Source organism: Eleutherodactylus coqui, chromosome 6 (genome assembly GCF_035609145.1).
Source record: "Eleutherodactylus coqui strain aEleCoq1 chromosome 6, aEleCoq1.hap1, whole genome shotgun sequence".
In the NCBI taxonomy this organism is placed as follows: Eukaryota; Metazoa; Chordata; class Amphibia; order Anura; family Eleutherodactylidae; genus Eleutherodactylus; species Eleutherodactylus coqui.
The window spans coordinates 92785332-92810992 of record NC_089842.1 but is presented as its reverse complement, the minus strand read 5'-3'; the positions used below and the strand labels follow the sequence as shown (position 1 = coordinate 92810992).

At 43.0% G+C, this 25661-nt stretch overlaps 1 protein-coding gene across 2 annotated transcripts in view; it reads right to left on the bottom strand.

Annotated features, from left to right (window-relative positions):
• Positions 1-17707, bottom strand: part of NECTIN2 (nectin cell adhesion molecule 2) — an 84843-nt gene extending 67136 nt beyond the window's left edge. For both annotated transcript variants that reach the window (XM_066607179.1, XM_066607178.1), the window contains exon 1: positions 17460-17707. In XM_066607179.1, the coding sequence (XP_066463276.1) occupies positions 17460-17499 (40 nt within the window). In that variant the 5' untranslated portion in view covers positions 17500-17707. The remainder of the gene's footprint in view (positions 1-17459) is intronic.
• Positions 17708-25661: the final 7954 nt, after the last annotated feature.

The window sequence follows — 25661 nt, the reverse complement described above, 5'->3', positions numbered from 1 at the left end:
TTACATGGCATCAGATGTTTTTGCCATGCAAGTCTTGTGCCTAAAAGTTGTGATATTTATATGTAACTTTTGCCTTCACAAATCCCCTTTCGTCTACCTTGGCTGCCTCACACCACCGAGTGCTACATCTCAACAAGTTCTCAGTGAGGCACGATGCCCAAGCACTCTGCAGCCATACACTTGAACTAATAATCGCGCCGGCGTACGTTACAGAAGTGGTACAGTAGTCTGTGGGACAGCTGTCAGGTGCTTATGTATCCAGTCATCCTGTGTAAAGGGACCCCAATAAAACCTAGAGAGGAGCGAGTGTCCACACAAAGCACAGCCACAATTACAAGCACGCTACTTCTCGCACCACTCGCCTGGCCGACACCTGTAGAATATTAACACGCTCTCTTTTCTCTCGCAGTGAAATCGACCTCTAGATGACAGAATGACCATGGAAACACAAGCACTTCAGCACTGAAAAGCTATTTATAGGCAAAAAACCCTCCTAGATGTGGCCTACATGTCTACCTGCCGCACAAAAGAAAGCCAGGGCCGACAATGCCATTCAGAGAACACAATGAGCCCTTTATACACACCGGCTGACATTAGTTTCTGCTTTCACTGTCAAAAATTTAGCAAGAAACAAAAGAGATAAAATGAAATGTGTCATTGAAAAACAGCCAAAGTTTGTAATAAATTACTAGTCACCCGGATGTTTTGCAACAGTGCTAAGAAGCATCAAGAAAGAAGTGGCGAGTTTTACTCCAATGTTTCAATAATCTTCATTGTCCTGCATCTTCACTACAGAAAAAGTGCAGTAGAGAAAGAGTCAAATGACTGATTTCCCCAGAGATAAGCAGCGGCTAGAGGATGGTGGGGTTGCTTATCACAAAGGATTGCAGTGTTTTCTTGGTCGCCCTTAATAGGCAGTTTTCATTCGGGGGACACACAATGGAGTTTCTGCAGAATTTGGCAGCATTTAGGAGGTGTTCATATGGGGCGGAATGTGCTGCACAGCAAATTTGCACCATTTGGTGCAGAACTCACCCCCCTCCATTGAATCAGCACTGCAAATCCGCTGCTGTAATTGACATGCTGCAGATCCAAAAAACTGCACTGCAGGTTGATTTTCGCACAGATTTTGTGTGGATTTTCACTATAGCATGTGGATGAGACAACCACCAGCCACAATCAACATACAGTTGTGTATTCACTACAGACTTTCCGCTGCAAGAAAGCCCACAGTTAATATGGCGTGTGAAGGCAACCTTAGGAAGAAGCTGCGCGAACCAAGCAGCAACACTACAACATCATCTGTACATGCAGGGGATAGTTGGGTCTCAACAGCATACCACTATGATGACCAAGCCATAGCACAAAATGCAGCGTAACGCACTTTTCTGTAATCAGTCTAGTTGTACAGAGTGTAAAGTTTAAATCCAGACCATAACCAGACAGCTGTGGAGTAAATCAGCAAAATGTGGTGGAATGCAGCAACTTTCCATAAGATCAGGTAGAAGCAGCAGGTACTGGTGCATCTTGTCTCCACCGGAAGCTAGGGGTTGACCAGGTGTAGCTAGAGGGTACGCCCTGGTTACGCCCCTAGCTGCCGATTGACTGCTGGTGGCTAGTGCTGTTCAGTCATCTCCAAGACAGCAGTGGCGTAGCACAAAAGACAGCAGCACAGACCCTGCAGGGGATGGAGATGCGAGTCAGCACCCAGTCTGGCGCCGTGTTGGGCAGCTGTGGCGAGGCCCCCGTCCCCCCCAGCGGGTCTCAGGCACTGTCTTCATCTGGCGACACAGTAGACAATTGCCAGCTGTGGGCATTCCCTATAAATTCAAGTCACACAAGCCATGTCTCCACCCATAGTTCCAATGGAGTACTGAAGCAGCAAGCCTGTAAGTCGGTAACCAAGTTCTCCTTTACTAAATTTGATTAAAACTAGCACAGAAAATGAGTTGAGGCTCTGGGACTCTTCATCGGTACAGCTAGGGCTAAAGACTGGTGCCCTTCTTTTCAATGTTGCTGCTGTTCATCCATTCTGCAGCCCATGTGCATTTCCACAAAATGGCCACCAGGCAACTAGGCCTCAGAATGGATGAACAGCAGTCGCACTGAAAAGGGCACTAGTCTTTAGCTCTAGCTGTACTGATGAAGCAGCCTGAATCCTTGAAACACGTTTGTGCTGGTTTTAATCTCATCAAGAAGTTGGTCACCGATTTACGGGCCTATTCCTTCTGCTTAACATTGTGGAAGTTGGCGCTATTCCACCAGATTTGTACTCCTCTATGCCACATACCAGGCCTGTGAGCAAAGCATGATCTGGTTGGGCAGCACCTCAACACCATTGAATTACCATCTACCTTTCCATTCTAAAAGCCCTACCTATATCATGTCAGCATAACGGTGGAGCAAACCAAATGGATATCAATTTCTCACATTATCATAGCTGAAATTTCATTTCATGCATTGCTGTCTGTAACATATATACACACAGCAGAAACGATGCCCCTACAGGCCCACATCAAATTGCTTCCCTTACCCCATTTATTCCTTATAAAAGGACAATGAATGTATGACCCAGTAATTCCTGCCTTTGCCAACATAACTGCCAAGTGGTCTCCAACCTGTGGCTGAACTTAAACAGCCAGTATGCTGTGAATTGTAGTCCCATGACTAAAGACCACTACTCTACAGATTCATACTGTCCAGCGTAAAGGGCGGTCGGTTGAGACCCTATAGTTGGGCTGTCTTTGATATACAGAAATCAAGGTATGCATTAAAAATCTCAAATCATAGATTATATAAGGTTTCAGTAACTCCTTCACTAATGCTACGCTAATTACCTGTGCCTCGTACTAATGGCTTGTGCAAATTACTTAAAAATGTGAATAATCTACTAAGTCATAAATCTAGCCACTCATTCTAAAATACACACCCCAGACACAAAAATTCTCATAAAATCCCTGCCAGTAACTGCTAGGTGGCTCTATAAACTGCTATGACCTGTCTCTGACACAGCCGAGATCCCAGCAGTTACTACCCAACAATTATGTGTAACCACTGAAACTCCAGTCTGGAATAAAAGGAAATACAAAGGGCAGGCTCCACTAAGCCGAGGTGCGAGTCAGCCACTTAACAGTAGTAACAAGTCCCAAAAGAAACAAAGAACTACTGTACTAAACCTGTGAAGACAACAGAAAAACTGTGTACACTTAGTTGTCACATAAAGACTCAAAATTTAAAGCCCTGAAGGACCACCAAACAAGGCAAGAAACCTGTCTACAAACTATTAAACAGTTCATAGCAATGTCCTTGTAATAATACTGAGAGCTACTGGCTCTCCATGGTCTACTTATTACTTAGTATTATGTTTAGGACTGTCTCAGGAAATCACTCATAAATAAAATCCCCCAAAGTCATATCAAAAGGACTATTGTGTGGGGAGGCAACAGTCCAGATCTAAATGTAGAAGAAGGTCACAGTATTCGTTGGACCAGAAAGACCAGCATGTACTGTACGACGCTTAAATGCTGTCTTAGGCGTACTCAACCGAGACCTGTGAGATGTTTGCCCAGGAAGAAGACCAGACAAATCATCTAATCCCATTACACAATTAAGAACAGAAGATTATAGGATGGACAGCCCTATAAAAGGATGGTGGTCACCGAGCCAAAAAGACAATGTCCGGTTTATACCTTTCAACTTCTTCATCCTCCACCATGTACATTGTCAAAAGGAGAGCAATACGGGAATCAAAGGTTGGCCATGGCTTAAGGGCCTTCCACACAGCATAATGATCGTGCAAATAATCATAAGATTGAGTGGTTTGCACAAACTGCAATAAACTAAGACTATCCCTGACTGGATCTTTCATGCAGTCCTTAAAAGAAAAAAAAAAAAAAAAAAAAAAAAAAAAAAAAAAAAAAGGCCCCAAATGGGACTTCATTCATTTTGGCTTGTGTTAAAAGGGGTTGTTTGACCTTCAAAAAGTGATGGCCTCTCCTCAGGATAGGCTACCACCAGTATATGACCGGTGAAGGGAGGGGTAGCAGCCAATGATCAGCTGATTGAAGGGGCTGCGCTGTTCCAAGCTTGTTCCATTGAAATGAATGCGACAAGTCTGCAGTACTCAGTGGCCAATATAAGTATAAAATAGGAAATAAAGGAGCACGTCATGTTTAGGGAACCTAGATAATTGTGGCGAGAACGTAGCAATAAACTTACCCGAGGCGGCTGTGCTTGTAGTATGGCACGCTAAAAAGCCAACTAGCTCCAGCCACCTCTACTGGAGATACCGTAGCTAGTAGGAAACAGCTGTATGTAGTCCCAGATAGAAGGCGAAAAAGGAGGAACACAGCATCGAGGAAGACATTTCTCCAACGTTGAAATGCGTTGCCCGTTTCATGAAAGCCATTCATTCTTCTACACCCAGATCTGCTGCCTCATTCAGCAGTGCCATGTTCTTCCTTTATCTGTAACTGTAAATACGCCGTTCTGAGTATGAACGTCATCATGCCCAGATGTGAACCTTGATGAGATTGCAGCACTTGCATGAGTCCGGCAGCCCCTTCAGCTGATCAATGGGAATCCTGAACAGAGGACCCCCAATGAGCAGATATTGCTAGCCCATCTTGGGACTAGGTTATTATCTTTTAAAGGTTTGATAACCCCTTTATTGCAGTTTACTACTGCAGTTTCTAATAGCAGTCCCATCTGGCCGTCTGCCTCAGGCTGCCTCATTTGTGTCCAAGCCAACTGCCTGTGTTCACACTAGTCAGTTACTACAGTCTTCAGTTGTAGATCTGGTACCACGAGTCTGCTTTTCGTGATGTTCCACTATCCTGTCCAGACATGGTGTGTAAAGGGACACGATTTTTAAACATTACAAAAATCACGGAGACACTTTTTTTTGGACTGCCACCAAAAATGTTCAAAGCCAGTGCTCCATGCCATATATCTACACTACAAAAACTATGAATGTCACAGTCATTATTTCTTTCCCTTGTCACCTGAAACCCATGCATCATGGGTGATTGTATACAATGAGAAAAGGCATTTAGCAAGTTGTCAGAACTATTCCAAGTGGAATGCTTGCTGCATCAACTGCTATTAGTCACATGACTGGTTTCGTACATACAGGGATGCCCCAAACCTTCATGCTGTCCGATGAAGGTTTTATTAAATACACACACCCCATCGAGACTTGTCTGAAGCAATAGAATAGTAACGCCCTCACAGTAGCCCCATTATTAATAGTAACCCCAGTATTAATAGTATTCCCCCACAGTGGCCCCGGTAGTAAAGTGAACCCCACAGTGGATCTGCACAGCGGCGTAGCTAAAGGCTGAGGGTCCCCCTTCCCATCCCAATACCCAAATCATGCTTCAGAGAGGTGTAACTTGAAGCTTCTGGGCTGTAATGCAAAATCTTTAACAGGGTCCCTAACTATAATGCTTTATTTATAGTAATTGGCTCCCTATATGGAAGGAGAGAGCCCCCTAATGTTCCTGGGCCCGGGTGCAACCGCATCCCCAGCACCCCCTGTAGTTACAGCAACCCAACAAGTATTTCACTCACTCCATTTGTAGCTCCACAAGTCTGACACCTGCCCCCATTCCCAGTGTCTGTGGTGCATACAGGAACACAGACGTCGGGTGGAGAAGTCAGGAGTCCCAGACTGATGATAGCAGCAACAGACTCAATGAGTAAAATGCTTGTCAGGTTGCTGCCCAGGTAGCTTGTAGCTGGCCAAAAAAACAAAAAAAAAAAAGAAAAAAAAAACACAAAACACTGTCTGTTGCTCCTGAGGTCATTGTAGGAGTTCCCTTGGCTACATGCTCCTTCAGTCCACTCTTCACTGAATACTTGATTAATTTATAATGACTTGTATGCAACTGATAGTATAAAATAACTCCTTGATCTCCAACATGCCCTCACAACGAACTCATCCCAACTTTATAACAGACCAGGTTAATAGGACAACCCAAGTCCATATGCACTGCAAACAGGAATCTGTCCTCTGAAGGGTTCAGCTCCACTCTGTATGCCGTGGTCTCTAAAATTCAGTTGGTACCACTCAATTCATTTCCCTTGCAGTTTGGTAGGTGCTGACAGCATTTTTTTGATTCCAACAGTGGGAGTTAGAGTAGTCATGGAAGTTTAAACTGTGGAGTTAACAGTTCTTTTTTCAGTTGTCCTTAAAGACCGTAGTTAGGCAATAACGTGGGGCTACCATTCAGAATCACTTATACTAATTAAAGCCAAGTACAACCTCAACAAAAGGACTCTCCTATTCATCATGTACCATTAATTTTACTGCTGCCTGCTTATGTGACTATTGGGCCCTCTCAGGTATCAGGGCTGTAGTAAGACATTAATGTAACACAAAATGGTTAATTTAGGCAGAAATGGTCATTTAAAATTCTGCATTAGCTCATTCTTTCTATTGTATACAAGGTCACAGTAAGAAATATACTGCTATAATTCTTCCAGGACACAAGATACGTGCAGGTTGTATGGTCGCATTGGGCTTTCTATTCCAGCTGCAGACAGGCCTCGTTCATCAAAATGAATCAACAAGGTGAATTTGTATGCCGTGTGTGTCCAGCTTTAAATGGATTAACTGGCAACTTTTGGAGGAAAGGTTTCAGCCCGTTCACTTAGCTGGAGTTTCACAGCATAGTTAAAAAGCAGGCTAGGCCTTAGCCATCCCACCCGTGTGTAGCCTGTTCCATTCAACCTATAAGTGCATATTTCCATCTGTAAAAATAGTGCTACACAGAAGAGAGGGGGCACCGCACCATAGGCCAAAGTGGGCCCCACTTTATGCTGCTGGTTTTGCCAACCAGGATAGAAGTCCTGCACGGGTTTCTGCCAACCAACACAAAACGGGTTCTGAAGAACCACACCCTATTCAACCAGGGCACAGAGGTAACATAGGCCAATTCTATATTATGTATGCTTGGTGCTGCATGGCTGGTACAGAGACTCTACAGCACTGTGGTAACGATAGGAGTGAAATCTACCCGCCCTACATGGCCCTTTGCCCCATAAGAGGTCAAAAGGCAAGAGATCTAAGACGTCCCATTATAGATTTGGCATAGGGGCCAAAAAGTTTCAATTCCATCTTTCCCCTCAAAGATATACTTATTTATCATCATAAACCATATTACATTGGGATTTTTGCACAAAACACACTGAATTATTAAATACACTACCAATATCTGATCAGGGGGAATCTTCTTGGACACCCAGTATATAAGAGGCTATTGCAGTCGTAGAGGTATACTGGCCCCATTGGCTGTTCTGACGCAGTGCAGATTGATTTATTTTACAGGTAAAATCCCTTTAAATAATCTGGAATATAAGACGGCGCAATGCAGGTGCGCACTATTGTTGTATCCGCTTTGTATGAGATTGCTTTGTCTTGCTGTGTGCATACAGATGGCCGTACACAAACAGATGCATAATTCTTTACTAATCATTAGCGTTATGCGGGGAGCACGCTTGTATTAAACGCTCATCTAACTGTTTCCGAGTGGGGTTAACTCTCGCTGGCATTTGATAATTTCTCCCTTCTATCTACCCCTCTTTGCTGCCGCCGACTGTAACAAGGATGAAATCCGAGAGCAACAGAGCGTAAACCAAGAGCAAAAAATAGACGAGGAGAAGAAACGGAAGAGATTGTAATAAGAGCAAAAAGATAAATGAATAGGAAGAAGTAGAGGAAGGGGAGAACAATGAGGGATGGACGAGTACAGGACAAGTAGTGAAAATTATATAAAAATTTAAGATAGAGGAAGTACTGTGGGAAGACATGGTGGCTAATAAAAGTTAGAAGAGGGGACATCAGGAGTAATTACAAGGACAATGATGTACCCAGCACACTAGAGGCAACTATACATGGCAGTCACCAATTCATTCATTGGAGTTCTAATGTTAATCATTTGATAAATAAGTGAAGATCATAGAGGAACTGGAAGGTATAGTTTTCTGGGTATTAAAAAGGTAACACTTAAGGCCAATACATCTCAATATACTAACAGAATGCAATAGAGGCTTGTATAGCCAAATACATATTGGAAGTATTCAGTCTTCTCTATGTTAACACCATTTACTGCAAGTTTGTTTCTTTGTATACCATCAGGCTGCACTGGAGGTATATACAAGGGCATTCCATAGAGGTCTAGTCAACGTTGGTCTCAATGTCTTTACTATTGGTTGTTGACAAACTGACTACCATTTCCATAGACACTGCAATGTAGGAGCAAACTTAACCCAACGGTTCTGAAAAGTTACTGGATGGGAGTAAAAGAATGACACCAAGCCTTACTATCCTGGTTGGCATAGGCAAGATACTATACCACATTGTAAGCATATATTCAGTTCTAAAGCACTCGAGCCCCCTTGCTTACTCACAGGTTGCATCGAAGGCATGGAGTTCACCATATATTGACAGAAGTCCTATGGTATACTGCTTTCTGTATGTTATGGACAGGTTTTATTGAAGCCTGTAGTTCTCTGGTGCAAAGCTGCCTCCAGCTAGGGATACCTCAGGCAGGCTTGTCAGGGGAAGACCACAGGGCTCAGTGGTACCGCTGTTCGCCACACTACTTTATAGGAAAGTGACTGGTGATGGCCCAGTCATAAGCCCTTCCAAAACTCGGCAACGGTTTGGCACATTTTTATGGACAGACCACATGTTTGCTTAAACTCAGTAAACTTGACTCAGCGTTAAGCACACAGACAGTTTTCTTCATAATAAGTCGGTATCCCCCGGTAATAGTCTTTGGTCACAGATGCTGCAGGCTCTTGGGTCATCCGTAGAGTTGTTCTCACTATGGAAGCTTTCCATCGCACCAAGTGAGTCAGTGATGCCAGTCTCAGGAGCGCTCTAGCAGCCCACAGGAGATTAGCGTGCTCCCTTCCGCCTCGACCACTATTGATAGGCTGCCTTACCAACATAGCCCTCTTGGTATAGATTTGTAATGTCGATTTACATCATAAGTTTCAGCCATTTCAATTTAGAGTTGTGAAATCCACAGCAAAGTTTGCACTTGGTCTTTTCTGCAGATTCACTGCAAATTCATGTCGAAATCCACTGGTGAATTTGAGGCCAGTTTTCCACCATGTGGGGACATACCCTTAAGATCCATAGTTCCTTGCATATTGACTGTTGCTCAGCTTGAAATTCGTGGGTCCCAAAGCAAAGCCTGTAACAAAAGTGCCCACCCATCATATGCCATTAATACTACATGTATCTTTCACAGCAATGGGGCTTTAGGCTCCCCCTTCCCCAAGCACCACAACCTGAGTGTGCCCACTTCTAAAAACTACTTCTCCACATGTTGATACACTGCATTGGGGACATATTGTCTTACATACATACAATAAGGATGTGTATCTCATTTGCTTCCAAGAAGTAGTCGAGGCTATAGGCATTTGTGGTCATCTCTTCATTAAAATTTAGTTACAAACATTCAGTCGAGTCCCATCCATGTCTGATCGTCAAGTCAAAAGACTTCTGGAAAACCTCTTCAAAGTTCTACTTCAGTTCACAAACGGTATGTCCAGCTCCTGGATATTCCCATGAGTCACTAAGGGGGGGGGATGGAAGTGATATCAAGTAATGGCAGCCCAAGCCAAACTCATGCTTTTTGAGTGATGTCTTTAATACTCGCATTGCGCGGGGGAGGAAAAAGAAAAGAGAAAAAAAAAAAACAGAGCGGATGGCAGAAGTGTACTCTGTGTTCTTGTAATCTCTGCCAATCCTTGGCAATTTCTTGTGAAATAAGGTTCTCTTTATTTGCAGTTATGTTTTTCATTTTTGTTCAACCTTGGGTTTGTAGCAGATTAAATCAATAAATAACATTTGTCCACAACACTTAGAACAGATTGGAGATGATGAAGGAGAAAGTACAAGAACTGTAATGTTTTAGAACTTTTTTTTATGCAGTTCTAATTCTTTTGTATCAACCTAGAACCACCCAAAGCTAGAAAACTCTGGTATCTGTATTGCAGACACGCTAGCTCACCCAGTTCTACAGGGAGTTACCCCATTTTCAGCCTCCCTCACCAACCACCCTATCACATATATAATTTCCACCCCATTACCTGAACGAAAGCTAAAAATAGGGGCACAGCACTAAAGCAAGATGACAAAATCATCCATACCCATTGTAGTAAATCTAATAGTGGCATGTATACTACCCTCCCTCGCTCCTGGTTCAGCTCTGGGCACACTGGGTTCAGATGCCACCCAGCTTCAGTTTCCAACATAAGTAGGTGTTAACAACATCCTGATGCTGGATGGCATTAGATAACAGTGCCCAAAGCTGAACAAGAGCTGGCAGTGAAGAGGCCGAGTAGATCATCTGGTCTGGGGACTGAATCAAGTTCAAAGTCTAGTATAGAGTTACTGTATTTCAGGGGGGTCTATTTTGGGGTCTGACTTTAGTGTAAACACATTTGAATATATTTTTTGGAGTCTGAAATTAATTAAGGGCTCCTGTCCACGGGCGATAGTTCACAGCGTTATCCACGGTGATAATCCGGCCGTGAGTAACGCGGTGAACGCTTTCTATAGTGTCGCTATGGAAAGTGCAGCCCCCGATGTCCTCGAGCAGAAAATCATAGCGATTCTCTGCTCGCGGGATTCAAATCGCGACATGCCGCGATTCTCCGCTGTGAGCCCATGTCAGATAGGCTTAGTGCGGAGATCTGACAGCTCTCCCCTGTGGCAGAATATTGCTAGCGATATTCCGTCACGGCCATGGACAGGGGGCCTAAGGGGGTCTGACTATAGATGCCAGACCTCCTCATAAGGGCCATCCCCTTTTACAGCAACCTGCTGCTCAAGCATCACCCTCTCAAGGGCTCTCCAAGGTTAGTCAGTATTGTATACAACACAGTATGCATATATTCTTATGCACCAGTCATTTTATCTACAAAAGCATAGAGTATGTGAAATATTGCTATAACCCAGCAAAACTTAGTTTCTAAGCCCCAAAGCAAAGTCTCTAGCAGACCTCCTTACATATAAGGTGGAATTTATAATGTGGGCATCTTATAGGGCAGAGGAGCTCTTGGCCCCCTCAGGTACCAGAACCGAGGCAAACTCTATACCCCTTAGCAAGTTCGCTTCAGTAGATGAGCGCCAATCAGTGAAACCGGCGTGCATCTACCTGGCCTTTACATGGGCCGATTCAGACTCTATGCAGGTCAAACAATTAATTTGTCCTGGACAGCCAACAGCACATATCCCGTTCACACGGGGAGAGGATGTTCACCTTACAATTTTTCTCAGCTGCACAAATTATGCAATCAATCAATGAATCAGCATTTCCTTGTTCGTCGGCTGGATGGGTGCAGCTTTAAACAAGGATTTATAGGAACATTCAACCCCAACTGTCTGCTGGTAAATATACCCCTGTTTATACTGTTACCTATAGAACTAGAACTGTGCTGCAATGTGAAGGTCCTTTTAGACAGACCGCATTGTCACCCTGATGTATTGGGCACTGATCAACAAGCTCGTTTCATTTGCTTACCTGGGCTGCGTGTACAATCATTCGTCCCCATATGCTGGCTGTATAGCTCCCTGGTCACATGTGGAGACGTACAGACAGTGAGTATTTTTATGAAAAATTAATAATCAGCTGACGAACAAACGCTGGGCGTATAAATGTTCGGAGGAACGTCTGGCCTGTGTAAAAAGGACCTTAAGCATAGGAAAAGAGAGTAGAGGAGGATGTTTTTTCATATAGACACTAACAGTTATTCACTTTTGAGAACATTTTTTGGTTTTCTTTCCTGAAACTAAATAATAATATTGTCATCTCCTTTTCGATAAGCAGCCTAAATTTTCAACTACTGTAACATAGTATGTTAGGCTGAATGAAGACCATGTCCATCTTGTTCAGCCTGTTTCAACCCCCTCGTTGATCCAGAGGAAGGCAAAAAATAAAAAAAGGCAATTAGCCCATTCAGGGGAAAACATTCCTTCCCAACTTCATAATGGCAGTCAGAATAATCCCTGGATCAACCTTTGATAGTTCCTACCTAAATGTCTATATCCTGTAATATCATAGCGCTCTAGAAAAGACATCCCTCTTAGGGCGACTACCAACTACAGTTTTTTTTCACAGAAAAATTCGCAGCTTTTTTTTTCTGCATGGGTCTATGGGACTTGAAATGTTAAAATTGCGATCGCACAAAATCACAATTTTCCGCGAAATCCAGATTTTGCGCAATTGCGATTTCAACATTACAAGTCCCATAGACCCCTGCAGAAAAAAAAAATGCTGCGAATTTCGCAGTGAAAAAAAATAAAAAAAACTGTAGTGGGTGGTCACCCTTAAACTCATCAATGGATTTTGCCATTACCATGTCCTCAGGCAGAGAGTTCCACAATCTCACTGCTCTTACAGTAAAGAACCCCCTTCTGTGTTGGTGATGAAACCTGCTTTCTTCTAGACGTAGCGGATGCCCTCTTGTTACCGTCGCAGTCCTGGGTATAAACAGATCATGGGAGAGATCCTTGTATTGTCCTCTAATGTATTTATACATAGTTATTTGGTCGCCCCTTAGACGTCTTTTTTCCAGGGTAAATAATCCCAATTATGATAGCCTCTCTGGGTATTCCAGTCCCGTCATTCCATGTATTAGTTTAGTTGCTCTTCTTTGAACCCCCTCAAGCACTGTAACATTTCCTGAGCTCCGGTGACCAGAACTGTATGCAGTGTTCCATGTGAGGCCTGACAATTGCCTTATATAGTGGGAGGATAATCTCATCCTTCGCCCCTATACTTCTTTTAATGCACCCCAAGACTATTTGCTTTTGCAGCAGCTGACTGACATTGGTTAGTCCAGTTAAATCTACAATCCACTAGTACTCTCAGGTCTTTTCCCCATCTGACTTTTCCCTAGCAGTACCCCATTTAGTGTGTATTGGTGACATCCAATTCTCCTGCCCATGTGTATAATCTTACATTTATCAACATTGAACTTCGTGTATTTCTACTGAAATTTGATAAGAGGCTGAAACTCATTTGACTAGGCCTTTCATTGGAAGTTTCGTAACACAGTATATATTACGGCTTAAACTGTTCAGTTTTTCTGGCGTAAAGAAAAAAAAATGCATTGTGTTTATATAAAAAAAAATAATAATTTATTACGGTGTTTTTTTGGTCAGATTTTTTTTCCTATACAAATCGTTATTGCAAAATGGCCAAAAAAGTGCTAGAGTATGCTGCAATTTTATAATTAAAAAAATATATATTTTTTTAAAATATGAACACCCACAATGTTTATATGGCTTTTTAGATTTTTCTACTGACCTACAGCTTGCATCTGGGTCTAACAGTTTAAGGCTACATGCACACGGGCAAGAAACTCGCGGGTTTTCTGAGTTGAGTTCTTATTCGCCCATCTCGCAATTCTTTTGAAAGGAGTAAGGCTGCTTTCACACTGGTGAGAAAATCTTGTGATTTTTGAGTGATGCATGAAAACGCAGAACGATGAGACCAATGATCTTCAATGGCTTCACTCCCATCTACGATGTTTCCTCCTTTTTTTCCCTCACCAATGTTTCCCTATGAAGCCTCCGCTTTATCACATCGCAATGCACGAGCTTGCGATATTCGTGCAATGCGTTTTTAACATTAACAACTCCTGTTTTCATCTATCGCATGAGAAAAATCGCAAGCGGCAGGAATGTGATGCGCAATGTTTTTCCAGGAAAAAGCATCGCTGAGGCTCAAATATCGCATGATCACATATGCAATATTGCCACGATTTTCTTATGTTGATATCGCGCTTGCCAGTGTAAAGGAGCCCTTATTCACATTAATGATTTTTTCCCCTCACGGTGATGCTATGAGGTTAAACATTTCCACATGTCATTTTTTGGGCGCTCTTGAAACGCCTCACCCATTGTACTCAACAGGACCTTTAAAAGAGCACTGCATGCAGTGCGATGTGATGTGTCCTATTGAAAACAATGGGAAACACTTGCGATCCTCTGACGCGCGTGAAACGGAAAAGTACAAGTATAAGGCAGAAAGTATAAAGAAGGAGAAGTATAAGGTTGGTGGCACGCAGGTGATCCAGATTCCGCATGCAGAAGCCGCAGCAGATTCTGGCTCTGACCCCAGCCGGCGACCCTGTGTACCCATCATTTTCTGTATTGCAAAGGACCATAGACGCTTGATGTTGGTCATGTGCAGTACAGATTTTTTGCAAATCTTTGTTTTTCCCGCGCCATCACTAGGAGAGGACGTGGGTACCCGCAACCTATTCGCAATGGCAATTGCAGATGGTCTGCGGGTCGGACAGCTTCCCTTGACTTCCACGGAAACCGTCCGTGCGGAATCCTCACTAAAATAGAACATGCTGCAATTTTATTTCCACATGTGGAAATAGCAGTTACTGTCAGCTCATGTGAGCGGACATGCGAATGTTTTATTCTTTGAATGGATGCAGAATAACATGGATCATCCACGCGGGTGACTATCGCGGATTCCGCAATTCAAATCTAGTCGTGTGCCACCAGCCTAAGGCCTTCTTTTATATTTTGAATCCACTCTTAACAAGCTCGCCTGAAACTGGTCTGAAGAAGGTTCTGCACCATTATCATTTTTCATCTTTGCAGCCAAAGTCCACATCAAAGCCTCCTAGGAACTTGAAAGGATTACCCTGAACATACCATAGTTGTGTAGGACATCTCCAAGGAAGACCAAGGTCCGTGAGAAGACAAACAGAAGTAAAGGTCCTCTATTTGTAGATACTACCAGGTATAGCAAGCAAAGAGGACCTCACAGCAAAATCCAAATGGGGTTCCACTACCCCAGTAATGACTGTCACAACTCTTCCTACACACCCATAGCCCATATATAGAGGCCCATTTACTAATAGTTTGTGAAACCATTGACAAATATTACTCATCACCACAATTATCCTAAAAGGTACGCCACCATATTTCTAACTTCTGTTTGAATGTCCTAACAATGTCTCTCTATAGGCAAACGTTTTGTAGCCACTTTATTACTATGGCAAATATAGGCAATCAGAAAGGTCTACATATGAACGATAATAGTTACATGTGAAATAACCTTGGGAACTAGACATACAGAATGTTTATGCAATATTCCGAATGTGTTGTAACCAGATGCCATCTTGTAAGCTCTGCAGGGAGGAGTTTCTACGACCTGCCAAACCAGATATACAAAGTTTCGGTTTAAACTGTAACTGTTAGCTTGGCATCATACTGCTTGTTATAGGATGTTTAGAGGTTTTCTGTGGGGTTTTTTTTTTAGATGTAATTTTAATGGCCATTATAATGTCACTAATCACTATTTAAAAAATACCAAACATATGTAATTTTGGATACAATTTTCTATAGACATGAACATTTTGTAGACCTGTTCTCATAAGATACCTATCCATCTCCCTTCTAGATGACAGTTATCACTTGTGGTTCTCTCCTATGTTTGAACCCAGACAAGTTGTCACCTGTTGCATTAGTATAAAAGGTTTTTCATAACTAGTTCTGCAACACTTTCTCAGACATTTTTAGATAAAAAGGTTGCCATTGTGACCGAAGTCCTGGAATGGCTCATCCCTACAATAACTTGCTATCAACAAAGAAACTCTAGTATCGGTGAAAGAGCCTGGCCTCTGGGGGATGGGGCACAACAATCGCTTCTCTAGGCTGGGTGTGACAGACCAAGTGTATACAAGGGACTGTGACCTCAGTTTTTTTTTTCTTCTCTCTCACATATACAATACACTCCCCTTGGAGATAGAGCCCAGACCCCCCTCCCCCCCTATTTATTATCCATGCATTCCCAGAATTCCAGAACAGCACAAACCAGCCACTTTATACCGAGTAGAGATGGTATAATGAGGCCAGAGCTGTAAACTGCAAGAAGCTACAGAGGATATAAAATCAGGCAGCCCAACTACAGGCTTTAATGGGTCTCTAAAGCTTATTGGGTGCTTGGTTTTATTGCATTATCTTTTCATTTCTGACTCCATGCAATCCTATTACCTGATGCCATCTGTTTGAACAACCCCTAGAACTAATATATTCACTACATTCTAATTTCACTTCTATTTACAAGCTGCAGACACTGTCTCCTTAAACATTTGGCTCTGGCTTTGTCAAGTGCCCTAGAGTGCTTATAGGGGCTCTACTTTTGTCCATTTTCTGATGAAAATGGATAGAAGTAAAGCCCCTTTAAAAGCTCTACCTACTTTCCCATGGATGCACCCTGCAGTTATACTCATACTTTCTAAGAACTCTGCATGCAACGTGAAAGCATTACTATGGACACATTTAAAGCAGACCCGGTTGTTCATTATAGCTGTAATTAGAGGACTTCTAACTTTCTGTCATGCATAAAACTATACACAATTGTCCATAAAGGATGGATGCATCATCTGGAATGCGGCAGCTCACAAATAATCACTTCCACATCTAAACCGATCCTTAATATCTTGTGACCCTAGATCATTTGACCCTATATGACCCAGCAACTACTCCCCCCCCCCCCCCCTTCCCATCCATACCTAGACATATACACACCCTACTCAGATTCAAAAAAAGGAAGACAATCTATTTCCTCTAAAATATGTTTACAAGGAAACGCAAGTCAGGTAGCCACCATGGAGAGGAAAGGTCAGTGTGCAATATAATGAAGGAGTTTCACAAGCAATAATAGTAATATTGAGGGTGTGTATAGGATCTGTCAGTAGAGATGGGTAAGAAATAACTCCCAAGACGACTCAGTCACTGGATATACAATATGTATTCATATTGACTCCGTTCTCTCTGTACACATTTTCTTATCTTACTACAGATCCTATAGGTGCTCCAGTTTACCTATAGGATCTACAGTATACTAGAAGGAAGGTTATACTGTACAGTGGACGTGTAAGAGGTGAGAACAGAAACCTAATATAGTAAAGGAATACGCAAGCAGGCAAACATCAAGGAGAGGACTGTATACAACCGGTAGGTACATAGAGAATGCAGCCATACTAATACACACCAGTGGTAACAGAGTAACAATTGGAAGGGATAATACATAAATATTTGTACTACAGACAGTCAATACTGTACTAATCCTGGGGTGTTGTAACAATGTATAATAAACAAATACAAATTGCAACATAACCTGTAGCATAAGGCACACACATAATAGAAGAACCAGTGAAGGACAGGCACAATAGGAGTCTATAGTGTCTTAGCAGAGGTATACAGATACTAGACAGGAATGGCAGGGTAAAGCTATATATTAGACCCATACAGGTAATACAGCATCTCAAGGTTCAATGAGAGGCCATATTGCAAGTGGTAAGTTTAAGGATGTATATTAGTGAGTGCAGCAGACAAGGGGGTCACCTATATGTGTATTTGTGGGGTGTAGTATAAAGTGTAGGGACCATGGGAGCTGTCACTTTACCTGAGCATAGCAGTCCCAGCAGAAAGAGAACAAGCTGCATCCTGCAGGCACTGTCTCCAGCAGTCTCTTAGCTCTGCCTGCTGTCTCTTCCTCTGTAGCTGTTACTTTCCTTGCCCCTCTCTCTGTATCCTCTTGGATGAGGCTCCTGTATAGCTCCTATAGGAGAACTGTGTGCCTTCTCTCTCCAGTATCAATCACCTCTCCCTCTTCAGAGCTTGCACTGTGGAACTGCTCCCAGCTGCTGACGTCACTCTTTACTATTATCATACTAGACCCCTCCCCTTTCACCTGTTCATCCAGGGATTAACCCTCTCATTACTGGAAGGCTGGAAAATCTAGGACACTGCATGATCTGACATGCACAGAGAGGACAGGCCGGATCTAATGAAGTCTACTACTGCTGCTGCTCCTGGAATTACATGCAATGTATTAGTATCCTGGAAAAAGCAGGAGGGTGGGATCCAGTGGATGGATTTAAAGAGCAAGTCCTCTCTATAGGATTTGGCTGGGGGATTTTAAGCTATATCTGTTTCTAGGAAAGCTGTGTGACAGCTAATATAGGCAGATGCTAGTGGTTTCTGCTTCTGTATGTTTCAGCTTCACAGACAAATGTGAACAGAGCCTTATCAAAGGTCTGGCAGCAGTCTGTTTATTTGGAATGGACTTTGGAACCAATACTCAGATATCCTATTAATCCTTAGGGCTTCTTCAGATGGGCATGGCTCAGTCCCATTATGGGGTCGTGATAATCACAGCCCCATAACAGGACGAAAAAAGTGATTTATTTCAATGGTTTCATTTACATTAGCGGTATTATTGCCCGTTAATAGTACGGACGAGTAAAGATAGGGGAGGACCTATCATCCCGCAGTTTTTTCCAAACTCGCACGCTATGGCGCAGAGTTAGAATGGCCCAGAAAAACAACAGAAAAAAAAACAATTCATGTACAACTATGCTCCATAGCAGTGAGCGTAGTTGCGCATACGCCCATGTGTTTTTGCCCTCACTGGCGATCAGGCCTGTGTCACACGGACATATGCGTATTTGTGTGCACATTTGCAGTGTATTTTTGCAGAATGGACATTGCGTTTTTGCACACGCAAGTGCGCTTTTTTTTACATAAACCGTGCATATTTGTGTGTGCAAAAAAATGCGCAACAATGCTCGCAGCCTTTGAAGTAGCCGATCAGTGTAATGAGTTCAAGATGTCTTCTTTTCCTGCACAAATGTGAAGGAAAATAGAGCATACTGCATTTTTAGCGCAATGCAATTGCGTGCGCAATATACGTGCTTGTGTATAAAACCATTGAAATCAATGTTTTTTTTCTGTGTATTGTGCGCTCAAAATTTTAGTGCGCAAAAACACATGCAAATACACTTGTGACACAGGCATCCGGTCGGCTTTACACAGGCATATTCGTGCATGTAAAATTTGCGCGTGCAATACGCAGAGAATATTTTTCCTGTGCATTTCGGATGTGCAGAAAAAAAAAATGCTGCATCCTTTATTTTCCTGCACTTAAAGTCCCCAAAGAGGTCAATGAGGACGTGCAAATGTGTGCGCTACAAGTGTACCCTAGGAACTGCGTAATTGTGCAGGAAAAAGCACTTAGTTCACAGCACAAATATGCTGCACTTATGCAAGCATTCTTGTACATACACTCGTGTGAAGGGGTGCTGATTTTTCTTAGGGGATTGCATTGAGTTGCATTGGTGTATTCAGATGACTGTTTTTTTGTGTGGACCAATCTTGTTTTGAAAAAAAAAAGTGACATAAATGGGGCCTTTTCCCATTTTTTTTTTTTTGTGCACATGAAAAACGCAGTGAATACAGATGAAATATAGAAATAAAAGCCATACACGCATCAGCAATGCATGCAACATATATACATCAGTGAAAAAGATGTATTTTTCACGGATGTGAATTGCATACACCCATGTGAATGAGTCCTATGGGTATGTTGCACGGCGGAACACAGGGTCTTTAGTATTGCAGTATATAGTGATTTTTGACGTGGCCTATTCAGCTCTGCCATGAGCAGGGCGTGATTGACATCTATGCATGGCAGACCTAGCTGCCTTCAGTAGGCTCCAAGTTGCAATGCTAGCCTATCTGCACCCCCTAATTGCATTGCAAGTGATGCCAATGGGGCACAAGAAGGGGATCCCCCCTCCCACCGACTGTTTCGAAGCTTCACACTCATCATGACCACCCAACGTAAATTTATTATTGGGCAGTCACGAAGAGGTTAAAGGTTTTTGTCCATAGGGTGGAAACCCGCACACAAAATTCGCAGCATTTACAGTACCAGCTTTGTGGATGAGATTTAAGAAATCCACAGCAGAAAGGACATCCGGTGCAGATTGTAATTTCACTGCATGGTAATATATTCTGCAGGTTTTCAATGCAAATTCCACCCTTTCAAAAGAGGGGGTGAAAGCCGCACCAAAATCCATGTCAAAATCTGCACCAATCGGTGTGAATTTGGTGTGGATTTTCCGCTGTTAAAAATGCATATCATTTCCGCCTTATGGGATCATACCTTTAAAGTGGATGTATTCATTGCCTGTATACACAAGGATGGTCCTCAGAATCATTTTCTCTAGTGAGCCCCAGGAATATCTGTCCAACATTAAATCAAAGGGACAAGTAAGTTGGGGGTCAACATGCTGAACTGGAATGATGTAATAGATGGCAACTTGAGGAGTTCTCGTTGTTATATGTTTATACATTTTATATGAAAATGCCCTTTAATAACTGTAGGTATTCGGAAAAAGGCGAGGGCAGGGATATAGCTGCAAGGGAGGGGGGGGGGCTTTATGTTGTATGATGAATTCTTGCTGAGTGGAGGAAGGGGGGGCAGATATTACAGCATCTGCAATGGTTTATTGATTGGTTTCAAAGTTGATCTAAGTATTCAATAAATCAGCCTGAGTTTTATCAGCTAAGTGTGAGTGGCCTTTCCTTATCCATCTATCTATTACCTGTCTGTCTATGGGGCTGTCTGACTAGTGAGTTAAAATCTATATGGAAAGATGAATGGGGGTTATGAAGCCAGAGAGAGAAATATTCCTTATTATGTAGAATTGACAGGGTGAGCTTTATAGTTGATGATTCCATATGCAAACTGTACATATGCAGGCTCAAGCCGGAGCAAGTATTATGTCATGGCAGGTAAAGGGAAAAATATGAATGCATTTGTCACTATTCTGTTATCCCCAAAACTGCTGAGCATGTGATGTGGATGGGATTCATGACTCCAGTCCTGTCTACTGTAGTGGGCCAAAGCTCCCATTGAATTCAATAAACTGGCAACACAGCAGCTCTTTGCCGTAGCACATCAGCTCCATGAAGAGCTTACTGCTAAAAGTCCTGCATATACCAGGTTAGATAAATATGAGATCAGGACAGGTAGAAATAGTTGTACACACTAACTGCGGATCTGAGAGCAGTGTGGGTGCAGGAAGCTGAAACTGTGAAGACAGCCGCTCTCCGACAGCTAAGAAGATGTCCAAAAGTCCTAAATAGAAAAATTAAACAGTAAACAAAGTCCATAAGATGGGTTCACGTCTCCTATATTGGTGGTGAGTGGGGGCTTGAAATATAAGCCCTACCACAAAAATAAGCCCTAGCTGCATAAAAAAAAAGAATACATCACCTTCTCCTGCATAGCTTCCTGGTCGGGTCTTGGAAAATCCCCGCCCACAGGAAGCTCTACCACTGGTTGACTGAGTCAGCGCTCGAGAACCAATCAGAGCCAGTGCTCAAGGAACCAATCACGGCCATTCAATGAATGGCTGTGATTGGTTCCTCGAGTCCTGGCTCTGATTGGCTGAGATGTGCACTTGGGAACCAATCAGAGGCAGAGCTTCCTGGAGGTGGGGATTTTCAAAGTCCTGACCATGAAGCTCTGCAGGAGAACATTTCATGTGATGCGATGCAGCATATAGGAAAGCTCCATAGAGAAACATGGGCTTTAAAAAAAAAAAAAAAAAACGCAAATCGCAGCAGTATAGAGCATGCAACGATTTTGTAGTCTCACAAAACATCGCTCGTGTGGAAGAACCCATAGGAAAGCATGGGCTCTAAAACATGCTATTTGTAGCACTGTCGCATTACGATAAAATCACGTGGGAAAATCGCCCGTGTGGAAGCGGCCTAAAACAAAAAAATACATATATTACAAGATTGATGAGGCCAGACAGGCTATTAGATGAGTATAAATGGTTTGAAAAGTTAGTGTCCATTTTAGGTGGAACTTTAAGGTGAAATTTCTATGAAAGATAAAAACTACATATCCATCAAGTCCTTTTCACAAATCATCATAAGCAATGACTATAAAATGTGACATTGACTTTTTCTTCTAAATGCTGTTGAGCTGTCGTTAAATGAATGACTATTATAGGAGAGGCGGATTCATTGTGCTTTTTACCAAGCCTATAGTCATAACATACATGAGTCGCAGAACCGAGTTTTCCATTTCTGTGAAATTATAGTGGGTTATCTGCAACTTTACATGGGACTGCAGGTAAGTCTACATTGTTGTCTTCAGAGCATTATATAGTTATGCATAAAACTACAATGTAACAGTTTAATGAGGAATTTAGCTCTGCTACACATATAAATATACTAGCATATAGCTCGTCCCAGGATATTTTATGATTAAGGCCGTGTGAGCACGGCCTAAGGCACATTATATATAATTTTATATATATATACTGTATATGGCAATGTCTATGTTGGGCTTGGCAAGGACACAGTTGCTCACACAGTCCATATAATGTTCATCCCGCGTTATTTTATTCCAGCACCACAAGATCAGCTGATAAACAGCCACTTGCAGCACATAAACTTTGTGCAAACAAACAGAGATAAAACACCTGCCCGGCTGGGCGCTAACTACACAGTGCTTTGCCCACCTAATACTAACATGCAGCATTTATCAGCAAATAATCAGAAGTTCACAATGGACTTGTGCTCACTCTCAAACTCTAATCCAGACTGCCTGGAATTGCAGTCTTTTCTGTTGCAGTAATGACCTGAGACAGCTGAGCTAACTCTCAATCCAGTACAGGACCCAAGAAGAAGTCCTGTACTGGATTGAGAGAGGGAATGATGGGTTCACCACCAATCTACCCATCATTCCAGTAAAATCCAGCCAGTAGAATACTCGGATAGACGCTCAGTAAACTTTGATTACTGAACAAAACCATCATTTCTGGATTTTCATCTTACCCAGGCTGTACAGCTGGGTGAGATATATGCTCTCTCCAGAAACCTTTCTGTCGGGAATCAAACCCAGGAACTCCTGTACTCCAAGTAGCAGCTCTACCGGATGAGCTATCCAACCATTTGGATAGCTCCCCTGCATGACCTGGTTCTGGTTCCCTGCTCCTGTTTCCCTGATTGGGCCCACCCTGTCCTTTGATTAGCTATATTATGTAAACCTGTTCCTGTCTCTCTCTCCATGCAAGATTATTGTGCTCCAAGCCTGTAGTTGAGCTCCAATACTTACATGCTCCTTACACAGCAAATGTATAGACTTGTGTATCAAACACTGCTTTTACACTGACTACGCTACCTGTTGTCTGTTCCTATACTACCTGTGTACCGACTACTAGCTTCACTCTGACTATGCTACCTGTCTGTTCCTATTGTACTGCAACCGATACTACCCGTGTACTGACCACTGGCTCCCCTGACTATGCCATCAGCCTGTACTGGTCGCAAAATGAGGCTCCAACCCATTTCCTGTCTAATGCTTACAATATATATTAGATACTGTTTTTTTTACCTTTTTATCCGGGGTAATACAATATCAGAAGATGCCCAATAGAAGGCTCAGTGAAAGTCTGTTTGGTAAAGAAAGCATGCCTCTGCTTAGTAATTAGGAGCTACCTGAGGAATTTTTGTAAAAAGGAGCTGGCACCTCCTGAGCTTCTAAGATTCTTGGATTCTGGTACCCAGACTGTATGGAAGAGATGCCCTGTGTACTGTAGCACAAGTGTTGGTAAAGGACTTTAGTGTTGCTTATGTGACGTCATTAAAGGGGTTGTCCCGCGCCGAAACGGGGTTTTGTTTTTTTTAACCCCCCCCCCCCCGTTCGGCGCGAGACAACCCCGATGCAGGGGTTAAAAAAACAAACCGGGTAGTACTTACCCGAATCCCGGCGGTCCGGCGTCTTCATACTCACCTGCTGAAGATGGCCGCCGGGATCCCCTTTCTCTGTGGACCGCAGGGCTTCTGTGCGGTCCATTGCCGATTCCAGCCTCCTGATTGGCTGGAATCGGCACGTGACGGGGCGGAGCTACACGGAGCCGGCATTCTGCACGAGCGGCCCCATTGAAGACAGCAGAAGACCCGGACTGCGCAAGCGCGGCTAATTTGGCCATTAGAGGCCGAAAATTAGTCGGCACCATGGAGACGAGGACGCCAGCAACGGAGCAGGTAAGTATAAAACTTTTGATAACTTCTGTATGGCTCATAATTAATGCACAATGTACATTACAAAGTGCATTAATATGGCCATACAGAAGTGTATAGACCCACTTGCTGCCGCGGGACAACCCCTTTAAGCCTACTAGACTGGGCCAAATATAATGTATAGTTAGAGGCCGGATGGCCAGGTGTTGATTTATTTACCGGTTTACTGTCAAGTGTGAAGTGCTATAAATCATTGTGGTGATGCAATAAAACTGGCAGGAGTCAGATATAAAGAAAGTTCCGGTTGTCAAGTGAGTTTCTGAGAGTGATGCCAGCATCATGTGAGGAAAGATGGCAGTCCTTAGGTGTGACTAATCTCCTAGTATTACATATCATGTTGGTGTAGGCAGGGTTCATCGTATATCTATGTTAGGGCAGGGGAGATAGGTCAGTCAAAGCTGTGGGTGCTACCTATTTGTCTGTTATGTCCATAAGCTCTCTCTCTTCTGAGCATATAGTTAAACTGAATTACTATTCCTTTCATTGTTAGCGCTCATGCACATGGCCAAGCCATGTGCGTAGAGCCTGTACAGCAATGCACAAGGGCATATGGCTTCTTAGCACAGAGCCGTACGGTCTCCATGTGTTGCTGTACAGACTCTGCTGTACTAGAGAAGAATACCTCCATATATACAGAGTCTGATGGAGCGTGCCACAATGTTTTATGTCAGATTTGTACGTAATACAATAGAAATCTCCATATGCTTGTGTATGAAATCAGAGACATATGGAGGTACTGTTGCACCTACATATGGATCCTATTTCATCTCCTACCCAAACAGAGCCAGAATACAGCTATTTATATGATAGCTCCATTTTTCATCATTATGTTCTTTAAAGGGAATTGCGTCAGGATTAGAGATGAGCGAACGTACTCGGATAGGCACTACTCGTCCGAGTAATGTGCTTTATCCGAGTACCGCTGTACTCGTCTTGAAAGATTCGGGGCGCTCCGCTGCTGACAGGTGAGTCGCAGCGGGGAGCGGGGCAGAGCGGGCGGGAGAGAAGGAGAGAAAGATCTCCCCTCCGTTCCTCCCCGCTCTCCCCTGCAGCTCCCCGCTCCGCAGCGCGTCCCGAATCTTTCAGGACGAGCGGGGAGATACTCGGATAAAGCACATTACTCGGACGAGTAGTGCCTATCCGAGTACGTTCGCTCATCTCTAGTCAGGATGCTTTATATTATGGACTTTTCAGGGAGAAAGTTCACTTTTAACAACTGGTACCCACTAAAGGTGGAAGAAGTTTCTAAAATGAAGACTGACAGATTTATGTATAATTTACACCAGAATCTGTCGTAAATTATTCAAGAAATGTACACTAGGTCGGACTTAGCGTACGTTTCTGTGTATGCGCACAATATGCAGAGAACAGTACCAATTGATTTCAATGGATTCATTCTTATTTCCTAATTTTGTGCACACATTCGGCACTCATGTTAAACAATAGAACAAGCTCTATTTTCCTTTGCATGAAAGATCCCCATTGAAGTCTATGGGAGGGTTGCGCAAATGCACACGCAATTTGCAACAGGAAGCGCTATTACATGGAAAAAAAGAACACAACTGGAACTCATTAGTGTAAACAGGCACTTAAATCAGGGCGTGTTTGTCTGCACCGCGAAAATGAACATGCCTTGTGAGCTTAAAAAGTACAGTGAAATGCACTGATACATGCGCCAAAAAGAGTCGTTCATAGCGCATAGTACAATTCCTCCATA